The sequence below is a fragment of the Malus sylvestris genome, chromosome 10 (assembly GCF_916048215.2).
Source record: "Malus sylvestris chromosome 10, drMalSylv7.2, whole genome shotgun sequence".
NCBI lineage: Eukaryota > Viridiplantae > Streptophyta > Magnoliopsida > Rosales > Rosaceae > Malus > Malus sylvestris.
In genome coordinates, this window is record NC_062269.1 from 38511139 (window position 1) to 38534946 (window position 23808).

The 23808-nt window shown below is 38.0% G+C and overlaps 3 protein-coding genes, 2 long non-coding RNA genes and 1 other non-coding gene across 6 annotated transcripts; 5 read left to right on the plus strand and 1 right to left on the minus strand.

Annotated features, from left to right (window-relative positions):
- LOC126586876 (zingipain-1-like) lies at nt 1–1567 on the plus strand. The gene is made up of 2 exons (XM_050251844.1): nt 1–699; nt 833–1567. Exons 1-2 carry the CDS (start codon nt 261–263, stop codon nt 1420–1422), a joined length of 1029 nt encoding a protein of 342 aa, XP_050107801.1. The 5' UTR covers nt 1–260; the 3' UTR covers nt 1423–1567.
- Nucleotides 1568–11971: 10404 nt separating this feature from the next.
- LOC126586880 (uncharacterized) lies at nt 11972–13045 on the plus strand. The gene is made up of 2 exons (XR_007610922.1): nt 11972–12068; nt 12504–13045. It is a non-coding gene; the product is annotated as an uncharacterized LOC126586880 (long non-coding RNA).
- Nucleotides 13046–13653: 608 nt separating this feature from the next.
- Nucleotides 13654–15770, plus strand: LOC126586879 (uncharacterized). Its single transcript, XR_007610921.1, has 2 exons — nt 13654–14132; nt 15387–15770. It is a non-coding gene; the product is annotated as an uncharacterized LOC126586879 (long non-coding RNA).
- A 3197-nt stretch (nt 15771–18967) lies between these two features.
- On the plus strand, nt 18968–20327 carry LOC126586877 (ervatamin-B-like). Its single transcript, XM_050251845.1, has 2 exons — nt 18968–19480; nt 19615–20327. Exons 1-2 carry the CDS (start codon nt 19042–19044, stop codon nt 20199–20201), a joined length of 1026 nt encoding a protein of 341 aa, XP_050107802.1. The 5' UTR covers nt 18968–19041; the 3' UTR covers nt 20202–20327.
- Nucleotides 20328–20642: 315 nt separating this feature from the next.
- Nucleotides 20643–21986, minus strand: LOC126586878 (50S ribosomal protein L34, chloroplastic). Its single transcript, XM_050251846.1, has 2 exons — nt 21659–21986; nt 20643–21067 (listed from the first exon to the last, which is right to left on the minus strand). Exons 1-2 carry the CDS (start codon nt 21858–21860, stop codon nt 20811–20813), a joined length of 459 nt encoding a protein of 152 aa, XP_050107803.1. The 5' UTR covers nt 21861–21986; the 3' UTR covers nt 20643–20810.
- Nucleotides 21987–22141: 155 nt separating this feature from the next.
- Nucleotides 22142–22214, plus strand: TRNAA-UGC (transfer RNA alanine (anticodon UGC)). The gene has a single exon. It is a non-coding gene; the product is annotated as a tRNA-Ala (tRNA).
- Nucleotides 22215–23808: the final 1594 nt, after the last annotated feature.

Here is a 23808-nt window from a genome sequence, read left to right on the forward strand (position 1 = left end):
GCGAAAACAAAACAAGCGTAGCATTCGGGCTAGACTGATTGATGAAGTTTACCGTGAATCATCAACCTGTGGAATGTGCCTGGAAATTTGGCTCCCTTCCAAATTCCCATCCTAACAATTTCAACAAAGTGCACATGCAGGACATCCCGAACGTCTTCTATATAAACCGGTAATATCATGCTTGCTTCTTCACATCCAGCTTGCCAATCACTACTTGAAACAAAGCCATTGTCGACACAGAGCGCCCTCTCATCACTGCAATGGCTTTTGAAAGAAACCTTTTGATTGTTACCATACTCATCACCTTGGGGACCTTGGCATCTGAAGCCACGTCCCGCACATTGTACCAAGCTTCCATTGCTGCAAAACATGAGCAGTGGATGAAAAAGCATGGACGCGTTTACCAGGACAGCGCAGAGAAGGAAAGGCGTTTCCAGATATTCAAAAACAATGTGGAGTTTGTCGAGAAATTCAACAGTGAAGGGAACATGACTTACAGCCTATCCATCAACCGATTTTCGGATATGACCTATGACGAATTCCTCAGGCATTATACTGGATACAAGCAGCCCACTGAATCAACCTCATCTGCAGCTGCATCGTTTACATACGAAAACCTAAGCCCGGCTGATGTTCCCCAAAGCATTGACTGGAGGGAGAAGAGTGCTGTTACTCCAATAAAATTTCAAGGGAGCTGTGGTAAGAGCACCAACCGCCATATTAACATAGGGCTAATCTTCCTTGTACATATGTATGTATTGCATTAATTACTTTCTTCGTGCATTCATTCCTACGGAAATTAATTCATATCCGTTTGTTCGAATACATGCAGGTTGTTGCTGGGCATTTGCCGCAGTGGCAGCAGTCGAAGGGATTACCCAAATCAAAACTGGCAAATTGATCTCACTGTCTGAACAACAACTTGTGAACTGTGATACAGAAGTTAACGAGGGCTGCCAAGGTGGTCGGGCAGTTAATGCCTTTGCATACATTCAACGAAACGGAGGAATCACCAGTGAAGAAAACTACCCATACCAGGGTTTAGATGGCACATGTGATATGAACAAAGCAAATGAGGCTGCTGCCCACATAACTGGTTATGCAGAGGTACCTCCCAACAGTGAAACCGATCTACTCAAGGCTGTGTCCATGCAACCAGTCTCGGTTTCCATCCACGCCTCACCAGCCTTTCAGCATTATTCAGGCGGGGTGTTCACCGGTGATGATTGTGGGACAAAATTGAACCACGCTGTTACCATCATTGGGTATGGGACAACTGAAGATGGCACCCCCTATTGGTTAATCAAGAATTCATGGTCTGATACGTGGGGTGAGAATGGCTACATGAAGATTCTTAGAAACGCTGATGCCCCAGGTGGTGTTTGTGGCCTCGCTATAAGACCTTGCTATCCGACTATGTAATGTATTAATCAAAGGGCGGAGTGAGCTTCTCCACTTTGCCTATAGGTTATAAGTACTACAGACAAAACCCATAGGCTGTGAAAATGCCCATATTTTGTACTTGCAAAAAGTATGTTCTATGAAATTACATTATTTTACCTTTATATTCAACAATGAATTTTCCTACCCTGCTTAGGCTAAATTAATAACCACAGCTGCAACGGCAGTTTGCTGGATTACGCCTTTGAATACATATAGCAAAACCGAGCAAGTGACAAAACGAGCATGCTTCCCAGATAACCGGCTATGGAACATGCCTTCCACAGTGAAAACGACCTATTGAAGGCCGTGTCTCCATGACGAGCCTTTCAGTTTCCTATGGTGGGATTTTCTCCAATGATCGTGGGAAAGAACTGAACCATGCATTTGCAACCATCGGGTAAGGAGAGAATAAAGACGGCACCAACCATTTGCAGAAACATGACATATCTTTGTCGGCTGGCTATGGATTCTTCTTTTCAAACTATCTAAACTATTGATATAATCAAGGGGTTGAGAGATCATCTCGACTTCTCCTAACAAACCAAAACTACCAGGCTTTGCCTATAGCCAAGAAAATTTCTTGTAGTAGCTAATCTATACCATTCAATAAACTTTCGGGATCTTATAAAACAATATTGAAAACAGGATAATATATGCATTTCATTTGGTATAGATATTTAATGATATGGATAACCGAAAATGAGTTCTAACAACAACGCTAACAGAACAAAATGGATATTCAAACAAAAAAAAAAATTAGCCTTTCCAAATGAAACAATACAGAAAGTATAATGAGAAATAAGTTTGAAATTCTGCCACTGTTCACAATAATAGGCTAATAGACATCATTACCTTACATGCCATTACACTTATCTAATAAACTGTATGAAATAGACGGAACCAGGCACAACTAACTAATAAGCTTAATCTCCTTCCGTTTGCTTAGTTACTATCCACAACATACATCACTTTAAAGAACAAATATATGGCAAATGACATTTTATCGTAGTGACAGAAAACAATCATGTTTATGCACTCTATTGCGGATTCAATCCCTACCGATCTCTCTCTCACCTAACAACTAACAATTTAACAATTTAACTTACTAACCATATCAACTGTTGAGAAATCTACGAATCAAATCCCTGATTGTTGTATATTTACCTTATGTATATTTACTTAGTTAGGAAGTCAACTCCTTCTTTCATGGAGTTAATCATGTATAATCTATGTATATATTTTACTTCCCCGTTCATATCAATAATATACAGAAAATTCAAACCTTCGGTTCTTATGATGGTATCAGAGCCCCTTCATGGTGGCTCCTGATTTTCCTTTTTGATTCATGTGCTTTTGAAGCTTTCAAGAGAAAGATATTTTTTTCCTTGTCTTGAATCACAATTTAATCATGGGAATGGGAGAAAATTCAAACATCAACTCCAATTCTATCTCCGATCAGCAGACGCATCTTTTCAAATTGCTTGCTGGGCTCACACCAGAACAACTTCAACAGCTTATAGCAGCTATATCCATGGTAAAATTACAAAAATAAAAAAATTGCAATACATTTGCAAATACGGCAGGTCAAGTTTTTTATGAGTTTCCATCAATTAATTTTGTATCTTCTAATACATGAATTTTGGATAGTGGAGCGATGGATCACATTACATCCGACTCTTCTTCCATGCCTTCAGTTAATTTACCCACTGTTTCATCTGCTCCTATTTCTTCAATTGGCTCGATACTTTTGACAAGAATATCACTTTGAACAATACTCTTTGTGTTCCCTCATTCCGTCTTAATTTGGTGTCTACCAGCAAAGTCACTAAATCTTCAAATTGTTATGTCATTCTCTTTCCTGACTTTTGTGTTTTATAGGACTTGGCTACATGGAGGATAATTGGCTTGGGTAAACAGCAAGGCGGTCTTTATTACATGTCACCACTAGACACATCCCCGACAACTCCCCTTTCATGTCATGTTTCCCACACATCTAGTATATGGCATTGACATCTTGGTCATCCTTCACCGACTCGACTCAAATTACTTTCCAATTTGCTTCCTTCTGGTACTGTTTCTATTGAACATAATAGTGATGTTGGCCCATGGCTAAACATACAAGATTACCTTTTTCATTAAGTTCCATCTCTTCTACTGTGCCCTTTGCTTTATTACATTGTGATATTTGGGGTCCTCACAAACTTAAATCTAATTATGGGGCACGTTACTTTCTTACCATTGTTGATGATTACACAAGGTGCAGTTGGATATTTTTGATAACCCATAAGTTTAAAACACAATCCCTCATGAAATCCTTTGTCACCTTCATTCATAGTCAATTTAGTACCACCATTAAAGCAATAAGGTCCGATAATGAAGCGGAATTTATCTCATTACGAGATTTTTTCCTTGATAGTGAGGTTGAATTTCAACTTTCATGTGTTTACACTCCACAACAAAATGGAGTAATTGAACGCTAGCATCGCCACATTCTCATTATGGCTCATGCTTTGCTCTTCCAAGCCAATTTGCCATTAAGTTTTTAGGGGGAGTATGTTCTCACTGTAGTTTATCTTATCAAAAGGATATCCACTCCATTACTATCAAATAAGTCACCCTATGAGAGGTTATACAATCGATCCACCAAGCTTGATCATCTCAGGGTATTTGGGTGCCTTTGTTATGCTATTGTTATTCAACCACTACAAAAATTTCGATTCACGTGCCCGTCGTTGTATTTTTGTTGGCTATCCAACATGTCAAAAAGGATATAAGCTTTATGATTCGAAGACACAAAAATTTCCTGTTAGTAGAGATGTGACATTCCATGAAAATATTTTTTCCTATGGATCTCTAACTCAAGAAAACCACTATCAAAACTCAAAAATTGTTTTACCCATAGTTCACCCTTATTATCCTAGTCAATATGTGGGCTCCACCACCCCATATATTACTTCCTCTCCATCCGCCTATCCACCACCACTTATATCTCATGAGTCAGATGCCACCACCCTACCCATTATTTCCTCACCTTCTACCTATCCACCACCACCTGCATCACATGATTCAGAGGCCACCACCCCATACATCTCTTCATGCATCAACAATTTATACCTCTCCACATGACAATTTAACCTATCCCAATCCATCATCTCTTCTTTTGCCTGCTCCTACTAGACATTCTACTCGAACCCACCAACCATCATTGTGGCATAAAGATTACCATATGTCAAACATAACTTTTACCCAAGTGTCGTTGTCCGACTTCATGCTAACTTCTATTCAAGGTACGAAGTATCCAGTATCAAATTTTGTTTAATATTCAAGACTATCTATGCAACATCGTGTTTTTTTAGCTACTATCTCAAGCTACAAAGAACCCACATCTTATTCACAAGCTGCCGCATACCCCAATTGGTAGCAAGCCATGACTATCGAACTCAATGTTTTGCAATAGAATAATACATGGATGTTGGTCGCTTTACCTGCGGGGCATAAACCCATTAGATGCAAATGAGTTTATTGTATCAAATATCATTCTGATGGGACCATTGAACACTATAAAGCTCGTCTTGTGGCAAATGGCTACCTCTAAATTAAAGGCATCGATTACATTGAGACCTTTTCCCCAACTGCCAAACTCATCACTCTCCGTTGCATTGTCCTAGTCGCTGTTTCTCGCAATTGGAATATTCATCAGCTCAATGATCAGAACGCCTTTCTCCATGGCGACTGGCACGAAAAGGTGTATATGGACCCTCATCCCGAACTTCGCTGATAAGGGGAGCACTTAGTGTGTCGGCTTAACAAGTCTTTGTATATTCTCAAACAAGTCTTTCATATCTAGTTTTCCAAGTTTTCTAGTGCTATATAACAAGCTAGATTTCAACATTCCAAGGCAAATTATTCATTATTTACAAAAACCTGTGGTAGTTCTTTCACTGTGGTTCTCATATATGTTAATGATATCCTTCTCCCCGCTACTATTTTCTTTCCGAGAAATCAGCGTTACCATGACACCAGATTCACAAGGAGCCTTGGTGGCACACTTCCAGGTTAGACCCGTCTTGGTGGATATGGTTAGGGAAGCTTAGGAACTTGATCCTCAGTGTGCAGTATTAAAGAAACAGGTACAGGATGGGAAGATGCGAGATTTTAAAATCCGGAGGGATGGAGCCTTAGTGTTGGGAAATAGGTTGTATGTGCCTAAGGATAACGAAACGGTGAAGAAGGAAATTCTTGATGAAGCTCACATCTCGGCGTATGCCATGCATCTGAGAAGCACCAAACTATATCACACTATCCGTCTGTTCTGGTACTGGGTTGGAATGAAACGGGATGTGGTGGAATATGTGAGTAGATGTATTATTTGCCAACAAGTGAAGGCAGAAAGATAAAGACCTGAGGGGCTAATGCAGAATCTCCCGATAATAGCATGAAAGCGGGAAGACATCACCATGGATTTTGTGTATGGTCTGCCGAAGATACAATCGAGGTTCAATGGCATCTAGGTGATTTTGGACCAACTAACCAAGACCGTTCATTTCTTACTTGTTCGACAGACCTATTCATTGGAGAAACTAGCAAAGTTATTCATTGATAATATTGTCACACTTCATGGTGTACCCGTCACTATCGTATCAGACAGAGATCCAAGGTTCACCTCTAGGTTTTGGAAAGCATTCAATGCCACCATGGATACTTAGCTATTGTATAGCACTGCCTATTATCCACAAACAGATGGTCAATCTGAAAGGACAATTCAGACTTTGAAGGACATGTTGACAGTGTATGTTCTCCAGTGGAAGGGTAGTTAGGATAGCTATCTATTGTTGGTTGAATTTGCTTACAACAACAATTATCACAACAATATCGACATGACACCTTTTGATGCACTGTATGGGAAGGCGTGTTGGACACCATTGTGTTGGATAGAGGTCGATGAACGGGTGTTAGTAGGACCAGAAATGGTTGACACCACAAATACTAATATCCAGCTGATCAAGAAGAACCTAAAGGTAGCACAAGACCGACAGAAGAGTATTGCGAACCAACATTCTAGGGATCGAGAGTATAAGGTTAGTGACTTTGTTCTCTTGAAGTTGTCACCCTGGAAATGTGTGGTTCGATTTGGTAAGCGAGGAAAGCTAAGTCCTCAATATGTGGGTCCCTACCAAATTACATAGAGGATTGGTGTAGTTGCCTATAGGTTGGAGCTACCACCAGAGTTGGCACATGTTCACAACGTATTTCATGTTTCCATGCATCGAAAGTATGTGTTAGACCCCTCTCATGTGATCTAGTCGAAACCGCTGAAAGTGAATCAGGATGCTAGCTATGTTGAGCAACTAGTGGTTATCGTCGACCGATAGGATCAAATTTTAAAGAATAAAGTTATTCCATTAGTTAAAGTGCTATGGAAAAACCATGCAGTTGAAGAAGTGACATGGGAAACAGAAGAATTGATGAGGAATTAGTACCCCTATCTTTTTCTTTGAGTTTGTAATTTCGGGGATGAAATTTTCTTTAAGGGGGTAGATTAAAGCCCACCCTCAAAATTAATTTTAATTTCATTTGTTCCCTTCTAATTATGGAAAGTTTGCATTTTGGTCCTCCTATCTATACCCAATCTAAATCTACTTTCCAGATTTTCTCTCCACTTCTTCATCTATCATTGCTTGCCACGTGGCAAGCACCACCACCCTCCCTTTTTCTTTTCTCTTCCCCCAAGTCCCTCATCATCACTCTCATAACTCTCTCATCACTCCCTCTCTCAAAACTTAACCCTCAACTCCCCCTCTCCTCTGCGAAACTACACCACAACAACAATAAAACACCACTACCATCACCCTCATGTTCTCAAAAACAAAGAAAAAACACCCCAAACCCTTCACTTCCATTCGGCCTGTACAGTTCATCGTCTTTTCCGAAGAGTTTCATGATTTTCCAATGTTGGTAAGCTTCTAAAAACTCTTGGGATGTGTTTTAAGGTTAGATTGAAACTTGTTTTAAGTTGTGTATGCGCTTGAATTGCAAAAAATAGCTTGGGGTAGCTTTTCCAGATTTTTCTGGCGAGCACCACCACTTTCGAGGCTTTTTCTAGCCAAAGCACTCCGAGTTAGCCATCATGTACGGTACCATTCTTTTCCTCTCGTCGAGTACTACAACTTTTCTTTTTTAATTAATCACTTGATTTGGTTGAGTAACGAAGAAGTTATGAGCGTTTGAAAGTAGCCCAGAAACCGGCCAAAGTGTGGCCTAAAAACCACCTCCAACCCAGGCCTTTGGGTCGGGTTACCCAGCCTAATAGACCCAAAGCCTAGAAACCCCAAAACCTAGAAAATCCAACCAAGCCTTTGGGCCATGGTTTTAGGCCCGTTAACCCCTTGAAGCCTAAACCCATTAACCTTTGTATTTTATTTATTTATTTTCTGTTTAAACCCAAAAACACTTGGGCCAGGCCTTCAAGCCCAAGGCCCATTAGACCAGCCTAATAGACCCAAAACCCTAAAACCCAAGCCCAACCCTAAATCAGTTTGACCCGTTAACTTCCACTTTGATCGTTGACTTTGACCGGTCAACCGTCACGTTGACTTTTTCAGGTTTTTGTCTTGGACCTATTTTTTACGTCTGTTTTTCCAAATTCAATCGTTTGAGTATAGTTGTGTTAATTGTACCCTTTGTGTGCTTAGGTACAATTACTAGCGGTGTTCACGTTCTTCCTTTTTCATACGGCTCTACTACGATGAAGTATCTGTGAGTGGAACCCTTCTAAAATGCATATTTTATTAGTAGAATTGCATACATGAGAAGCATAATTTAATACTTACGTTTTATGAAACGTTTTACGTGATATTGTGCTTACTGAGGCTAGTTTGAATCATCTTATTTTCTATCGAACCTATGTTCTTTATAGGATATCTGATGGATGATGATATAATATTTAGAACATGTTTTTACACACTTCTTTATAGTATAGATGATAATGACTTTATACTATAAAGATGTTTTTGAGATATATGTACCTATGTTTGGAAAGACTATGTTCAATGTTTTTATGCGTATCTAGTGGTAATTGTTCCACCCACGGGCGATGATACTTATATTGGCTTCGGTCAGGTATGGGTTGGAGGTTTCAGCCGATAGATACTTATATTGGCTTCGGCCGGGTGTAGGTTAGAAACTTCAGCTAGGAGATACTTATATTGGCTTCGGCCGGGTGTAGGTTGGAGGCTTCAGCTGTGAAATATTGTTACTGATACCACTAGTTAACACACTATATACGAGATATGTTTTGATAGGTTTTATGGCATGCTAAGGCTTTTGGAAAACCTATTATCTTACTATGCTCAGTGGCTGAGCCAGAAATTCATGTTAGGAGGGGCACACTTTAGATCAAAATGGACATAATACATGTAGAAACTATCTTGTTCTTTTGGTCGTCTTGGTATCAAAGTTAAAAGTGAGTGACCATGCATTTATTCTTCATTATAAACGGTCAACTATATCAAGAGTGAAACATTATTAAAAGCACATTCATTTATTCTTCATTCTTGATATTAAATTCAAAGATGACTGACCATGCATTCATTTTCTCATAGCGACCAAGAAAACATATTTCTAAAAACATTAAGACATGAGAGCATTTGAAGGGTTTTTTGTGCTAATTTGGAAAAAGGAAATATTTTTCTCTTCTTGATTTCATAGATGATATAATAGAGGGAAATGAGAAATTAACGAAAATAATAGTCTGCAAGCAAAGGGAAAAATTGTATATGGGCAAGAAATAGAGAATATGATCAACTAATATTAGTATATAACTATAGTTTCAAATCTCTAATGTAAAAAATTGAAGGCTTTGTATGTGTTGGATTGAAGTTAATTGGACTAACTAATACAATTACAAATTCAAGTTGATAGTGGTATTATAAAATTAATTAATGTTAGCAGAGGTTGTTAGGAAAAATATTATTTGAGGATAGGCCCGAGCCTACCCTAGTCTAAAGGTGGCTCCGCCACTGACTATGCTATTGAGTTTTCATAAAACTTGGGAGTTAGTATGTTGTTAATTGTTTCAGTAATATATATATATATATATATATATATATATATATATATATATCAACTTGGTCCACTCATGTTTGTTTTGTGCCCCCTTCAAGACATAGGAACGAGGCATACGATCCGAGTTACAAGACATTGCCCTACCAGTGATACCACATCGTTTTCCCTACTTAACATTTATTGTAATAGCATATTCCGCTTGTAATTCTCAGTTAGATGTATCATCTGAACGTGTCATGCATCATCATTATGTTTTCACTATTGGCAGGTGAATATTATTTTATTACTACTTTATGTTACATTTCTCGAACGAAATTTATATGCAGGTTTCATATGTTCTCAGCATTTTCATTCATAAATGGCTTGTGTCACCTTCGCGTGTCGGCCAATACGTGACCATCCCGATGTCCCTTGGACATTGGGATCGGGGCATGTCAAATAAAGCCAGTTTGAGCATGTGGGTCGAATTGTATTGGACATTGTTGCATCTTGGAGCATGTGATTGCTGGGAAGTTTAAGCTGGGGTGGAAGATTGAGAGTGGGTCTTTCAGAGAACTCTATTTAGGTATGGTAATCAGTGCTTGATATCCTTTTTTCCTTAGAAAATTATTCATTGTGTTAATTTAATGTGTTTTGTAATGAAATTGCTCTTCTGGTGGTAGGGGTAAATGTACATAGTGGGGAAGAGGTGGCTATTGAGTTGGTATGTGATTGATCCTCAAATCGTAGATTCAGTTATGATGTTTGGTTTATAGCTAAATGTTTGCAAGCATTGTATAATTTTGTGCCGAAGTTATAAATAGGCGGCTTCATTAATGTACTAGGATATGTTAAGTGTGAGCTTCTGGTAATTCATTATGATTTCATGTATGCTTCCATATATATTGAAATTGTCCAGTTTGCTCATGGATGTTTCTGTATGATTTTGCATGTCTCCCTTGATAAAAGCTTGAGCAAAATATGCTTATGAAATCGATATGTGGTTTAGCCTTATAAATGTGCCTTCATCTATACTGCTTATTTGCTACCCATATAAACATATAACTTTATATGAGATTTAACCCCATTTGAAAACGAGGGTTTTTATGCGATGTTTATATGTGTAGGCACTGGAATTAGTGTCTTTTGTTTTTATTTTGATCCCAACTGCTCAAATTCATTGATTATCATATGACATGGTTAACAACTTCTGTGATTTTAAAACACTTGGAGGTGAGATTTACATAATTAAGTAGTCAATTGAAAAATTGAAATGAGATGTTAGTTTTACCTGACTGATTTCTTTGTTGGTTTATTACTGCTTAATGTTAAAACCCAAAAATGGTTTTTTGAGCAAGTGGTGATCGGCCCGCCTGGTTTAGGAAATACCGCTTACTGCAATGACATGTCTGAGTATATCCAGCTCATCCGAAGGTAAAAAATTTCACTATGAATTCTGGGTTTTCAAGTTTTTCCATGGCTTCAATTTTGGTTTTTGAATCTATTTGAAATATTTACAGTGGAAATTTGTTGTTTTGGTGTGTAGGAAAGTTTTTGTGGTAAATTTGGATCATGCCGCCGATGCATTGCCGTATCCTTTTCGGGGTTTTATTTTTTTCATCTTTATTGTTCAGAATTTGTAGTGTTGCGTTGCATTGCATTCCAATGTCGAATATTGAGGGTAATAAAGTAGAGCTACTAGTTCACCTTCTTTCATTTGGTGCCTTTCAACATTGAGCTTTTTAATCCTACTCATTTTGCTTAGTTTTTGTTCGATTTGGGTTTTGCAGTCGATTTGGGGATTTTGAAATGGTGGATGCTGGGCCAGTTACACCACAACAGGTACTTCAATTTCAATGCCATGACTGTGTATTTCTTTTGCATAATTTGATCTCCTACTGATTTCGATTCAATTCCAAGAATTTTTTTATTTGCTTAGTTTAATTTGTTGTTGTTCAATTGTTATGAAGATCTGTGAATGTGTATGAATTATTGATTTTTGATTTTTGTTGAACAATGTGAAGTTGCTTGGTGTTTTAAGTTCTTGATCCAAAGAAAGTTGCGTTGTTTCATAATGGCATTGCCGTTTGTAGTGGTTGTTCGGATTATTGTGTCATTTTATTTATGCACACCAAGTGTTTGATGAGTTGCTTCTGAAATGAAATTCATATTTGTTTATGCACACCAAGTGTTTGATGACTTGCTTCTGAAATGAAATTGAACCAGAACCATGGAGCATGATATCATAGTGGATCCAGAGTACTCTCTTTCTTTCTCTTACATGTGTTTGTGTGGGTTTTGGTAGATTCCTTTGCTTTTTCATAACAAAAACTAAATTGGGTTTTCTGGGTTTGACAAAAAAGTGGTTTGGAATCTGATACTGAAGGTTTGATCTTTCAGGAAAATTATAAAAAGGGTTCAATTTAGTTTTGACAAATGATTGAGGGTTTTTTTTTGTGATTGTATTAGTGGTTTGTGAATGATTGAAGAGTGGAAAATGGTTTTTGCAGAGCAGACTTTCATTGTATTAGATAAGCAATTGATTGTGGGAGAGTTCAGCCATGGAGAGCCTCATGTGGAAGGTTAGCCAAATATACAGTCTTTCTTCACAAAATTACCTTCTGATTGGTTGCTGAGAAAAATTATGGAGACATTCAAATGATTACTTAAGAACAGTTGGTTGGATGATTTTGGATGAAATCATGAGAAGTGTTTAGTAAATTTTGTTCTTAATTTTACTAAGTTTTTGAGTTTTTTTTTTCCTCTGCAAATTTCGATTAAATTGCTTGCAATTGAATTATTTTGTAATTTTCTATAATACTCCCTGTATATTTATTATTTGTTTCAAATAGCAGGTAATCAGGTATTGTATTTTTTGAAAACTCCGATTAATTTTTTCATGTTCTTCTTTTCTGGTGAGAAGATTAGGGATAAGCTCTGCACCCAAACTCAAGAGTGACCCAGCCTGTTTGCTCTGTTTTTGGATTTCGTTTTTAAATTTGATATTTTGTTTGCAGCCACTGGAAAGAGGCCGCATGAAAATTTCTCTTCTGGAGTTAAGAAGGAGTTGGGGAGGATGAACAAAGGCTTGCCGTCCAATTTATTAAGTGCTTGCCGAAAGCCATGAGATTTTGAAATATCAATTTCTCGCTTGCTTATTAGCTTACAGATTGCTTATTAGCTTATTCATCTAAGAACCTAGGTAATCCTTTTTTACTATTGTGTCACTGCATACAATGTGCTAATTTACACAACAAAGTCGTTCCCCACATGTGTGAGGATCTATGCGTGCAACCTCATTGGTTAAGCAGACCTTGTGCTCCATTTTGTGATACCATGCACAAGCAAGAGAGTAAAAAGGAGTTTGATTGCATAATTATTCAAAAAAATAAGTGTATTTATTTTTAACTATTCTGAAGTGAAATCAGTGGTCATCTACTGGTCCAGTTCAATGTTGCCCGAGTTTACAAGGGATGATGCAACACTTATATGATACTTTTCTTATTGGCTGTATGTGAATCATCAATATCTTATGGATTAATATGCTTACCATTTCGTATACATATGTTTTGATTCATGTTAAACTTTTTGTATTATTTTTGTGTTTGTCATTGGCATGTGAATTTGAAAACATTCATAGTTATCCATAGGACCTTGAGGGAGTATGCAATTAGTATTCATATAGATGGTTATTCATGTTAACAATGAAAGCATCTGGTTTAGGTTTGTCCTCAAAATTTATGCTTAGTTGTAATAATGCTTTTGCTTAGTTGTTCATGTAAAAATGGAACATTTTTTTTGTATATATATCATTTTATATTCGTTTAATGTTTGAACTTATGCTTATTAACTCGGTTATTGGTAAGGCTCTTCTAGAGGCGGTGTTGGTGTGTAGATGATGAGGAATTAGGCGAAGGCGGAAGACCAAAAGGTCTTATAGAAGAAGAAGAAGCTCAGAAGTCTGATACACCAAGCAACTCCATTTGGAAGAGGAAGAATCCAAAGGTAAAACCCTTCAAACTCTTCAATTACGGTGTTCTTTAGTCGATTGACTAGAACTTGAAAAACTAACGCATGCAAATAATTTTTTGTGAAGGAACTGCAGTCCAGTGGCTACATAATTTTCTGTTAGTGTCCGATTGGTCAAGAAAGGATGCTTCTTTTTTGTTATCATGCATGTTTAAGCTGTAAACATCTGAAAAGCTGCTTAATTGAAGTGAGATTTCCAGTTTTTGAGCTCAATTTCATTTCTTATAGACAATTTTTTTCAAGATTTCTGGATTCCTTTTTGCTTCTTCTTTGTTAAATTACTCATCTGGAAGTTAATTTTGTTCAAATACCAAGTATTGTTTTTCAATTAAAGATTTCTGGGTTTTTTTGTTGCTTCTTTTCTGTTAAATTACTCATCTAGAAGTTAATTTTGTTCAAAAACTTACTGTTCTTCAATTAATCTTACAAGAAAGCATATGAGAACGTGGCATATTAGGTGTTCGATGAAATGTGTCTGAGAATCTGTCAGTATGATATATTATAATTCTGGATCTCCTTTTCAGCTCTGGCCATAGGTGCACGAATGCGACATGGTCCTGGTCGACGATTCGGAAGCTCTGGCGATTCTGACTGAGAAAGAGGTCAATAACAACAAGGTAATGGAATTCAATGTTTTGTGTTTGTTATAGAGGCATATTTTCAATAGTATATCAGATAATAATTCTAGATAGTCTGTCCAGATAGCTTAGATTGTGTTTCATGCATATGGCTGCAGCGGTTTTGGCTACTTTTTGGATTGCTCATTATTTTTTTTTGCTGCCCTTGGTTGGTACAAAGATATATAAGAAGTACTATCCTTCTATCAACTTTTACTCATGTCAAATTTTGTACTCATGCGCCATTAGGTTAAAGTGCATGTGCTTTGTTTTATGTTGTATTTTTTCATCTAGGGGATAATGTTTTGTTGTTTGTCGCAAGGAATATTAAAACACATCCACACCCTATTTTGTCAAATTGTTCTAAAGTATCTCATGCTGATTTTAGAATTCTCCTGACTTTCTAACTCAAATATGTGCCAAGAGAACCCAACTAAAGTGGTTTGCCGCTCCATGTATGAAGTATTAGTGAATTATTTGTAATTTTACGAAACGAAACAAAAAAATTTGCGTTTTAAGCATACATATTGAAATTTATGTTATAAATTTTTTGATAAGAAACAGAGGTAAATTAGAATCATACTAATATAGGTATGCTGTATACATAACTTTGATAGTACCATAAGTTCAAAATTAATCTTTAGTGTCATTAAAAAAAATAAACATAAATTTGATAGCACCATAAATTTGGGGTACTGTTATATTTAGTACATGCAATATGATGTTGTTCAGGTGTATTTGTGATTTTGAACGACACTAAAAAAAATTATGGGTTGTAGGAACCGCGGGTTAAGAAAATGGGTCCAAATTCAGAGCTGCATTCGTCTTCCCTCAAAATAAGAAAAAAACGCTTCCTCAACTCCATATTTTGGAACCTTAGGTATATTTGTGTTCTAAAGCCTTTTACTTCTTCCGGTTTCTTCAGAGCTATTATTTTACCCATATATGATTTTTAAAGTGAAAGACTGGATTTCATATGTCTGAGTATTTAGGGTTTTGCACAATGCAAACTTGAGCTTATTGATCCAAATGGCTAAAACAGTGTACTCGACCAATTTCATATCCTCTTGGGCTAAGGAGAGTATATTACTTGCCACTGAGGAACATACTTCGTATAATAGCAATGTGATGGTGTGTGGCATGATTTAACCAAGGGATATTTTTGTGTAGTAAGAAAGCCATAGCATAGAGAGAGTCACGTTTTTGTTTTTTTTTGTTTTTTTTGTTTTTTGTTTTTGAATTAGATTAATGTAGTGATTAAGCAATGAAAGCTGAGGACACACAAATAACACATGTAGTTGGGAATTTGTGCGTTACATGCAAAGCTCATGGAAAGTAAGCTTTTGTACTGTGTCTAATGACATAATCAAAGAGTTGTCCACCTAATGTCGACTCTACAACGATCGTCAACGAACATTGTAGTCACATACCGTGAGAAGTAAGTTGTTAATGTCTGAACTAAGTCTATGTTGAAATTTCAAAGTAAAACATTTATTTCATTGCTTCGTTTTTGGTATAAAAAAATTATTTATTGTTGAATAAGGACTCCTTTTTATGGATTGTTGACATATGTAAGAAATTGTTTCTGTCCTAGCATATTAATTTTGCTCAATGCTAATGCCATAACTGAAATTTTATGTGTGAGCTACATGTTTCTTAAGGAAACAGAACTTTTTTGGAAACCATCTCTTTCTAATCAAAGACGTTTAGTTTCTTCCCACTCATTGTATAATGTGTTTCTACGCCAGCTCACTTGAATGTATATAAAAGCAAAACTGCTTATCTTATCGACCTCATTCACTCATGTATCCCTCTGTTTGTTCATAATTGTGTTGAATTTATACAACTTAAATGTGTTTTATTCATCCGATTACGCCTGAAACAGCTGGTTCCCGCAGCAACTCATGGGCATATTTTCTAGTAGAGGCTATAATTAACTGCATCAATCCAGTTTTCTTCCTCAATATTGAAAAAGGTTTGTCGATAAAAAGTGCTTGTATTTTGTATCTGGTTAATAGAACTGAAAATCGCGTTAAGTTGTTTTGAAAATAACATAATTAAGTGCTCGAATCTCTAGAATTATAACTAAAATTTCATATAGTTGTTGCACTTGATGCACTTTTTATCAATTAGTTGAGCATAATCTTAATTTAGAAGATTTGCAACCTCGAGAGAATTAGTTTTGAAAAGGACACTTAATTACGTCTAGAACACCTTGAGTGCTAGTCGGGCAACTCTGAGTTGGAGGGCCACTTCATTGGCTTACATTGTTAGTAATTGAACTTGAGAAATCAACATCAAATACTGGAGTTTCTACGTTCAAATTTAGTGAACTGGCCCCAATTCCTTACGGAAACACCATTCATGGCTACTAAAGCGCAGAGACTACAGCAAATAGACAAGGACTTAAAGATTCCATTAAATAGACAAGGGAGTTGTAGTCATCGGACCCTCGATTCATCAATGGATTAAGTCATTCGGACTTCTTTGTCCACAAACTCCTCGGCGAAAACAAAACAGTAGCATTCGGGTTAGACTGATTGATTTGAAGTTTTCTGTGGTCCTCAACGAGGGCTGCCGAGGTGGTCGGGCGGTTTTTGCCTTTGCATACATTCAACGAAACAGAGGAATTACCAGTGAAGAAAATTACCCATACCAGAGTTTTGATGGCACATGTGATATGAACGAGGCAAATGAGGCTGCTGCCCACATAACTAGTTATGCAGAGGTACCAACAGTGAAACCGATCTACTCAAGGCTGTGTCCATGCAACCAGTCTCCGTTTCCATCCATGCCTCACCAGCCTTTCAGCATTATTCAGGCGGGGTGTTCACCAGTGATGATTGTGGGACAAAATTGAACCACAGCTGCAATGGCAGTTTGCTGGATTATGCCTTTGAATACATATAGCAAAACCGAGCAAGTGACAAAACGAGCAAGCTTCCCGGATAACTGGTTATGGAACATGCCTTCCACAGTGAAAACGACCTATTGAAGGCCGTGTCTCCATGACGAGCCTTTCAGTTTCCTAAGGTGGGATTTTCTCCAACGATCGTGGGACAGAACTGAACCATGCATTTGCAACCATCGGGTAAGGAGTGAATAAAGACGGCACCAATTATTGGTTGCTCAAGATGGGATGGGAGGTGGGGTGAAGTGAGAATGTCTATATGAAAATTTGCAGAAACATGCCATTGTATCTTGGTCGGCTGGCTATGGATTCTTCTTATCAAACTATCTAAACAATAGATATAATCAAAGGGTTGAGAGATCATCTCGACTTCACCTAACAAACCAAAACTACCAGGCTTCGCCTATAGCCAAGAAAATTTCTTGTAGTAGCTGATCTATACCATTCAATAAACTTTCGGGATCTTATAAAACATTATTGAAAACAGGATAATCTATACATTTCATTTGATATTGATAACCTAGAATCATACAGCTTTACCTTCGGGTGATGAACCATGGTTTCTTCACTGACGTAACCCAGTATCGTACAACTTTATCTTTGGTGATGGTTATGCCTTCAAGCCACTATGATACCCCTAGTGAGTACAATATCGATGATATATATGGATTTACCTTCAGACGGCGTTAGCACCATTATTGAGCATTATTTTACACGTACTTGTTTTACGAATGTTTTCATGGCATGCTAGAGTTTTCAAAAAACCTATTATGTAGTATTGTACGTGTTTTCAAAACAGGGAATTAGCATGTTCATAAAGAAAATGGTTTTCTTATTATTAGTACTATTATTACAAATTTTGGTCCACTCACTCTTTTGGTTTTGCGCCCCCTTAAGAGTTAGAATCGACGCACACGATCCCGGCATCAGGGCACGTCCACTTAGGTATTTTCAAGTCTCCTCAGGGTAGGACCAGTTCCTCTATCGTACGTTATTATAATAATTCTTTCATATTATTCTTGATTAGTTGTATGCTCTGAACACAATTCTGAGTTGGTATATTTCTTTCTAATTACATATTTTAATTGTATGCATGTTTAAAATGGCTTCGTCACCCTCGGATGTCAGCCAACACGTGCTTTGATGAAGGAAAAGCCAAGGGAGTCTTAGGGAGACGAGGGATGATAACCTAGGATTCACTCAACCAGGGGCAACGATGCTCGCTCATGTCGTTAATCGTGGATTCTCTCACACGACCAAGTCAAATGCTTGATTTTAGAAGGATAAATCACTCTCTTCAAATGCACAAGGCAAATACAATTTTAATTCATTCAAGTCTGTCATCCAAGGCTTTCTAGTACAATAATTATAAGCATTTACAAATTAATAGACTTTAAGTTTCTATGACACCCTTACAACTCCCAAAACAACTTAACAAATTCCTAAGTAATTAAAATACATAACCTTTGTTATTCCAATGCATATTAATGGTTTCAAATTGTTTTCTCCAAGTCTACTTCCTACATCATGCTTACCCTGATATTTGGGGATATCGGGTCGGAGCATGTCAAAATATGTGATTGGAGACATGTTTTTGTAGAGTGAGATTATGGTACTAGTCCAGCAATCACCATGAAGGTTTAGAAAATCCATTTCCTAATCATGCCAAGACATTTTCTTTCATTTCATCTTCAATTTTCTCAAGCCAGGAATCCACCACAGATAGCTCTTTCAGCTTCAACTTTCTCAAGCTAGGAACCCACCACTTGTATCAGATTCCAATCAATTGAAACACGACAGGGTTGTTATCTATGACAAAAAGAAATCCCTCGAATCACAGGATAAGACGCAAAATGCACATCCAGGACATGCTGAACGTTTTCTATATAAAATGGTTATCATGCTTGCTTCTTCACATCCAGCTTGCCAATCACTACTTGAAACAAAGCCATTGTCGACACAGAGCGCCCTCTCATCAACACTGGTGCTTTGTGAGCAATGGCTTTCGAAAGAAACCTTTTGATTGTTACCATACTCATCACCTTGGGGACCTTGGCATCTGAAGCCACGTCCCGCACATTGTACCAAGCTTCCATTGCTGCAAAACATGAGCAGTGGATGAAAAAGCATGGACGCGTTTACCAGGACAGCGCGGAGAAGGAAAGGCGTTTCCACATATTCAAAAACAATGTGGAGTTTGTCGAGAAATTCAACAGTGAAGGGAACATGACTTACAGCCTATGCATCAACCGATTTTCGGATATGACCTATGACGAATTCCTCAGGCATTATACAGGATACAAGCAGCCCACTGAATCAACCTCATCCGCAGATGCATCATTTACGTACGAAAACCTAAGCCCGACAGACGTTCCCCAAAGCATTGACTGGAGGGAGAAGGGAGCTGTTACTCCAGTAAAAGATCAAGGGCGCTGTGGTAAGAGCACCAACCACCATATTAATATAGGGCTAAGCTTCCTTGTACATATATGTGTATTACATTAGTTACTTTCTTCGTGCATTCATTCCTACGGAAATTAATTCATATGCGTTTGTTCAAAATACATGCAGGTTGTTGCTGGGCATTTTCTGCAGTGACAGCAGTCGAAGGGATTATCCAAATCAAAACTGACAAATTGATCTCACTGTCTGAGCAACAACTTGTGAACTGTGATACAGATAGCAATGGCTGCCAAGGTGGTTGGATGGTTAATGCCTTTGCATACATTCAACGAAACGGAGGAATTACCAGTGAAGAAAATTACCCATACCAGAGTTTAGAAGGAACATGTGATACGAACAAGGAAAATGAGGCTGCTGCCCAGATAACTAGTTATGCAGAGGTACCTCCCAACAGTGAAACCGATCTACTAAAGGCTGTGTCCATGCAACCAGTCTCCGTTTCCATCCATGCCTCACCAGCCTTTCAGCATTATTCAGGTGGGGTGTTCACCGGTGATGATTGTGGGACAGAATTGAACCACGCTGTTACCATCATTGGGTATGGGACAACTGAAGATGGCACCCCCTATTGGTTAATCAAGAATTCATGGTCCGATACGTGGGGTGAGAATGGCTACATGAAGATTCTTAGAAACGCTGATGCCCCAGGTGGTGTTTGTGGCCTTGCTATAAGACCTTTCTATCCGACTATGTAATGTATTAATCAAGGGGTGGAGTGAGCTTCTCCACTTTGCCTATAGGTTATAAGTACTACAGACAAAACTCGTAGGCTGTGAAAATGCCAGTAATTTGTACTTTATATTCAACAATGAATTTTCCTACCCTGCTTAGGCTAAATTAATAACCACAGCTGCAATGGCAGTTTGCTGGATTATGCCTTTGAATACATATAGCAAAACAGAGCATGTGACAGAACGAGCACGCTTCCCAGATAACTTATGGAACATGCCTTCCACAGTGAAAACGACCTATTGAAGGCTGTGTCTCCATGACGAGCCTTTCAGTTTCCTAAGTAGGGATTTTCTCCAATGATCGTGGGACAGAACTGAACCACACATTTGCAACCATTGGGTAAGGAGTGAATAAATGAGTTCTTACAACAAAGCTAACAGAACAAAATGGATATGCAAAATGGGTTCTGATTCAAACAAACAAAAAATTAGCCTTTCCAAATGAAACAATACAAAAGGTATCATGAGAAATAAGTTTGAAATTCTGCCTTTGTTCACAAGAATAAGCTATTGGACATCATTATCTTACATGCCATTGCACTTACCTAATAAACTGAATATGAAAAGACGCAATCAGGCCCGTTTTCCACTACTGGGATTGCTCTTCGTGCAGAGGACCTTCCGCCCCTTAGCACGTCGGCGCTTCATCATTGCTCTCCCACCAGTGGTTCTCATGCGTCTACGGAAGCCATGAGTTCGAGCCAAGGATTTCCTGGACCTACTTCTCTTGGTTAGACACAGGGCAGCCTTCCCGGCCCTCACCACCAAGCCAGAGCCTCTTCTTCTTCCAACCCCAACACTAGAGCTCAAATCCAACCCCAAAGATAAACCTTCAAATTGAAAATCAAGTTCTCATCAATTCAAGGCCTGAAGAAATATCCTTTGACAAGCTCTTCAGCAGAAACCAAATAAAGGCGCCAGCTTGTTTCATTTTTGCGGAAGTATTAGTATCGGCTGACCAACGAAGAACTCACACATTCATCTAAACAGCACCTATCAAGTCTCTAACCACTTCTATATCTAATTCACTATGCTGTAAGGCATCTTTTGATCAGCGGTCGAAGTACTTACGTTGCTAAAACTACGCAAATTGTAACCAAGAAAGTTACTTTTCATGAAGCTAGAGTACCTAAGCAAACTAAAAAATGAACAGAATTCAAGCAAACAATGGAATGTGAATATACAACCGATCAGCTTATGAAATTCAACAACAACAAAAAACCCATCATAATTTTGGCCAAAAGAAAAGCCCCCATCTGAACTTAGATTCAAATTTGAACAAAAATGCAGTACTTCACAATCTTCGGCAAAAAGGAGCAGACGCCCATTTCCCAAATCATCCAGAAAACGATAACTACAATTCAAGCTTCAAGTTTTCTCAGAGAATCCCAGAGTAACAGTAATAAAAGAAGAAAACTTACCCGAGAACGCGGAAGCGGAAGCGATGGAGGAGGAAGAGATGAAGGAGCAGTGAAGCAAGGGGGAGCGCGCGGCGGCGCCACCGCTGAGAGACACGGAGCTCTTCCTTGCAGTTGAGCCGGTGAGGAATGTGAGAGAAGCACAGGGTGCGGAGGCTAACCTGGAAAGGCAGGGCGACCATGCCATTGCTGAAATTGAAGCCATTCTTCCTTTTGCCTTCGTCTTCTTTCGTCTTCAGGTGTTGTTGCTCTGCTTTCTTCTTTCTTTCTGTGTTTTGTTGTCGCTAAAGAGGAGGAAGAAGATGAGGTTTTTGTGCCTTCGCCTTATCCAATCCAGTGTCTGTGGAATTGGTTTGGACCCTTTCGAATCCGACCGGATTATCCATACTTCAAACGCACTGGGCTGGACCGGCCCATTACGCTTCCGTACCTAGCCTGCCGAATGTAGTACATTATTATACAATCATTTCGATGCAATAATCAATTGGGGATGTAGCTCAAATGGTAGAGCGCCCGCTTTGCATGCGGGAGGTACAGGGTTCGATCCCCTGCATCTCCATCTTGTAATTTTTTTTTTTCTGTCTTGTTGAGGAGATGATTGTGAATTTATTTTTATTTTTATATACAACTATATTTTCATGAAAAGAAAAATTAGTATCGAACTCATTATTCATGAGTTTCGAACATAAAAGCTTGTTTGCAACTAAATCACACAATGGTAGCAATAGAAAAGCTAAAATACCTCTATAAGTTTTTTCAGTCTCCAAAAAGTTGACTGTCATGATGAAACCACTAGCTGATCTTCTTTTTTAAGAAGAAGACAAGTTCTATTATATTTGAATCCCAAAATCTCCAAAAAAGAATTGGATGTGACAACATAATCAGTAGGTAATAACTATTAAATTAACAAATGTGGATAAGGCTTAAAGAAAGGAGACCTTTCTTGCTCAAGGGAAAACTTAGATGAGCTATATATATTTACCCAATTACGAGATTAGGGTTCATAAGCATGTGATATTTGGCACTCAATTATTTGCTTTAGTTTAAGACACTCAGAGAGAGGTCAACATTAAGATTCCATTTTTTGATACAAAAAAATGGTAGGTGTGGTTTGCAAATGCAGGCTCCAAATTCCACATGAGTCCATTAAGATTCCATTACTATATACTACATTAGCACATAAGTCCAATCAATGATATTATCGTCATCTTCGGGCCACAAAAGTAAGTGCAGGGATAACATTGTCACACAATGTTTTATCTAATCACTCGTATTATAATACAATGTATATATAGTAGTCTAAAAATTAATTGATTTTATGTACGTACCTTCGTATATCTCTGAATAATATGAAACCATTCAAAATAACAAGGAGGATCTTGGATCCACTTGTCTAATTAATGATCACAATTAATAAACAAAAGAATGTGTTAAATTGTTAATCATGTAGTAGGCAGCTTTGCAAGCAACACCTTAGTCATGAAAGGCTGCTACTGGTAGGGGTCCCCTAATACAACTTGTGCAAGCCAACTGTAAATCCTCTCTCTCTCTCTCTCTCTCTCTCTCTCTCTCTCTCTCTCTCTCTCTCTCTCTCTCTCTCTCTCTCTCTCTCTCTCTCTCTCTCTCTCTCTCTCTCTCTAGCAAATGTTACTTGAGATTTGCTGACATTTGTAACGTTCCTTTATTGTGTTAAAATGAGTTCAAGCGGTAACATAAATTTTAAGGTAATGATTCTCACACTTTCAATTTGTCTTTATGCATTTTGCTCATTATTTGCGTCCCTTCGTTTCTCCTTAATTCATTCAATTTTAAAGTTAAAAACAATAAAGACTGCAACATAAAAAATAAAATAAAAAAGGAGTGCAAAGATCACTTTCCAAATTTTCAAGTGAAAAATTCAAGTGTCAGCAACTCTTCGAGCTTTCTTAATTATAAGAGAGTACGGATAGCAATCCTCCTTCCAAGTGGCATGCAATCATGTAAAGGTTGCTACTTGCCAAGGTGGTTGAGGGGTTCACCATTTTTAGATGAGAACTTCTTAGTTAAGAGCCTTAAGACACATACAAATCAAAGGTGAGACTGAAGCCCCCACCAGACATTAAATATGTGATTGGAGACCTGTTTTGTAGAGTGAGATTGAAGGTACTAGGCCA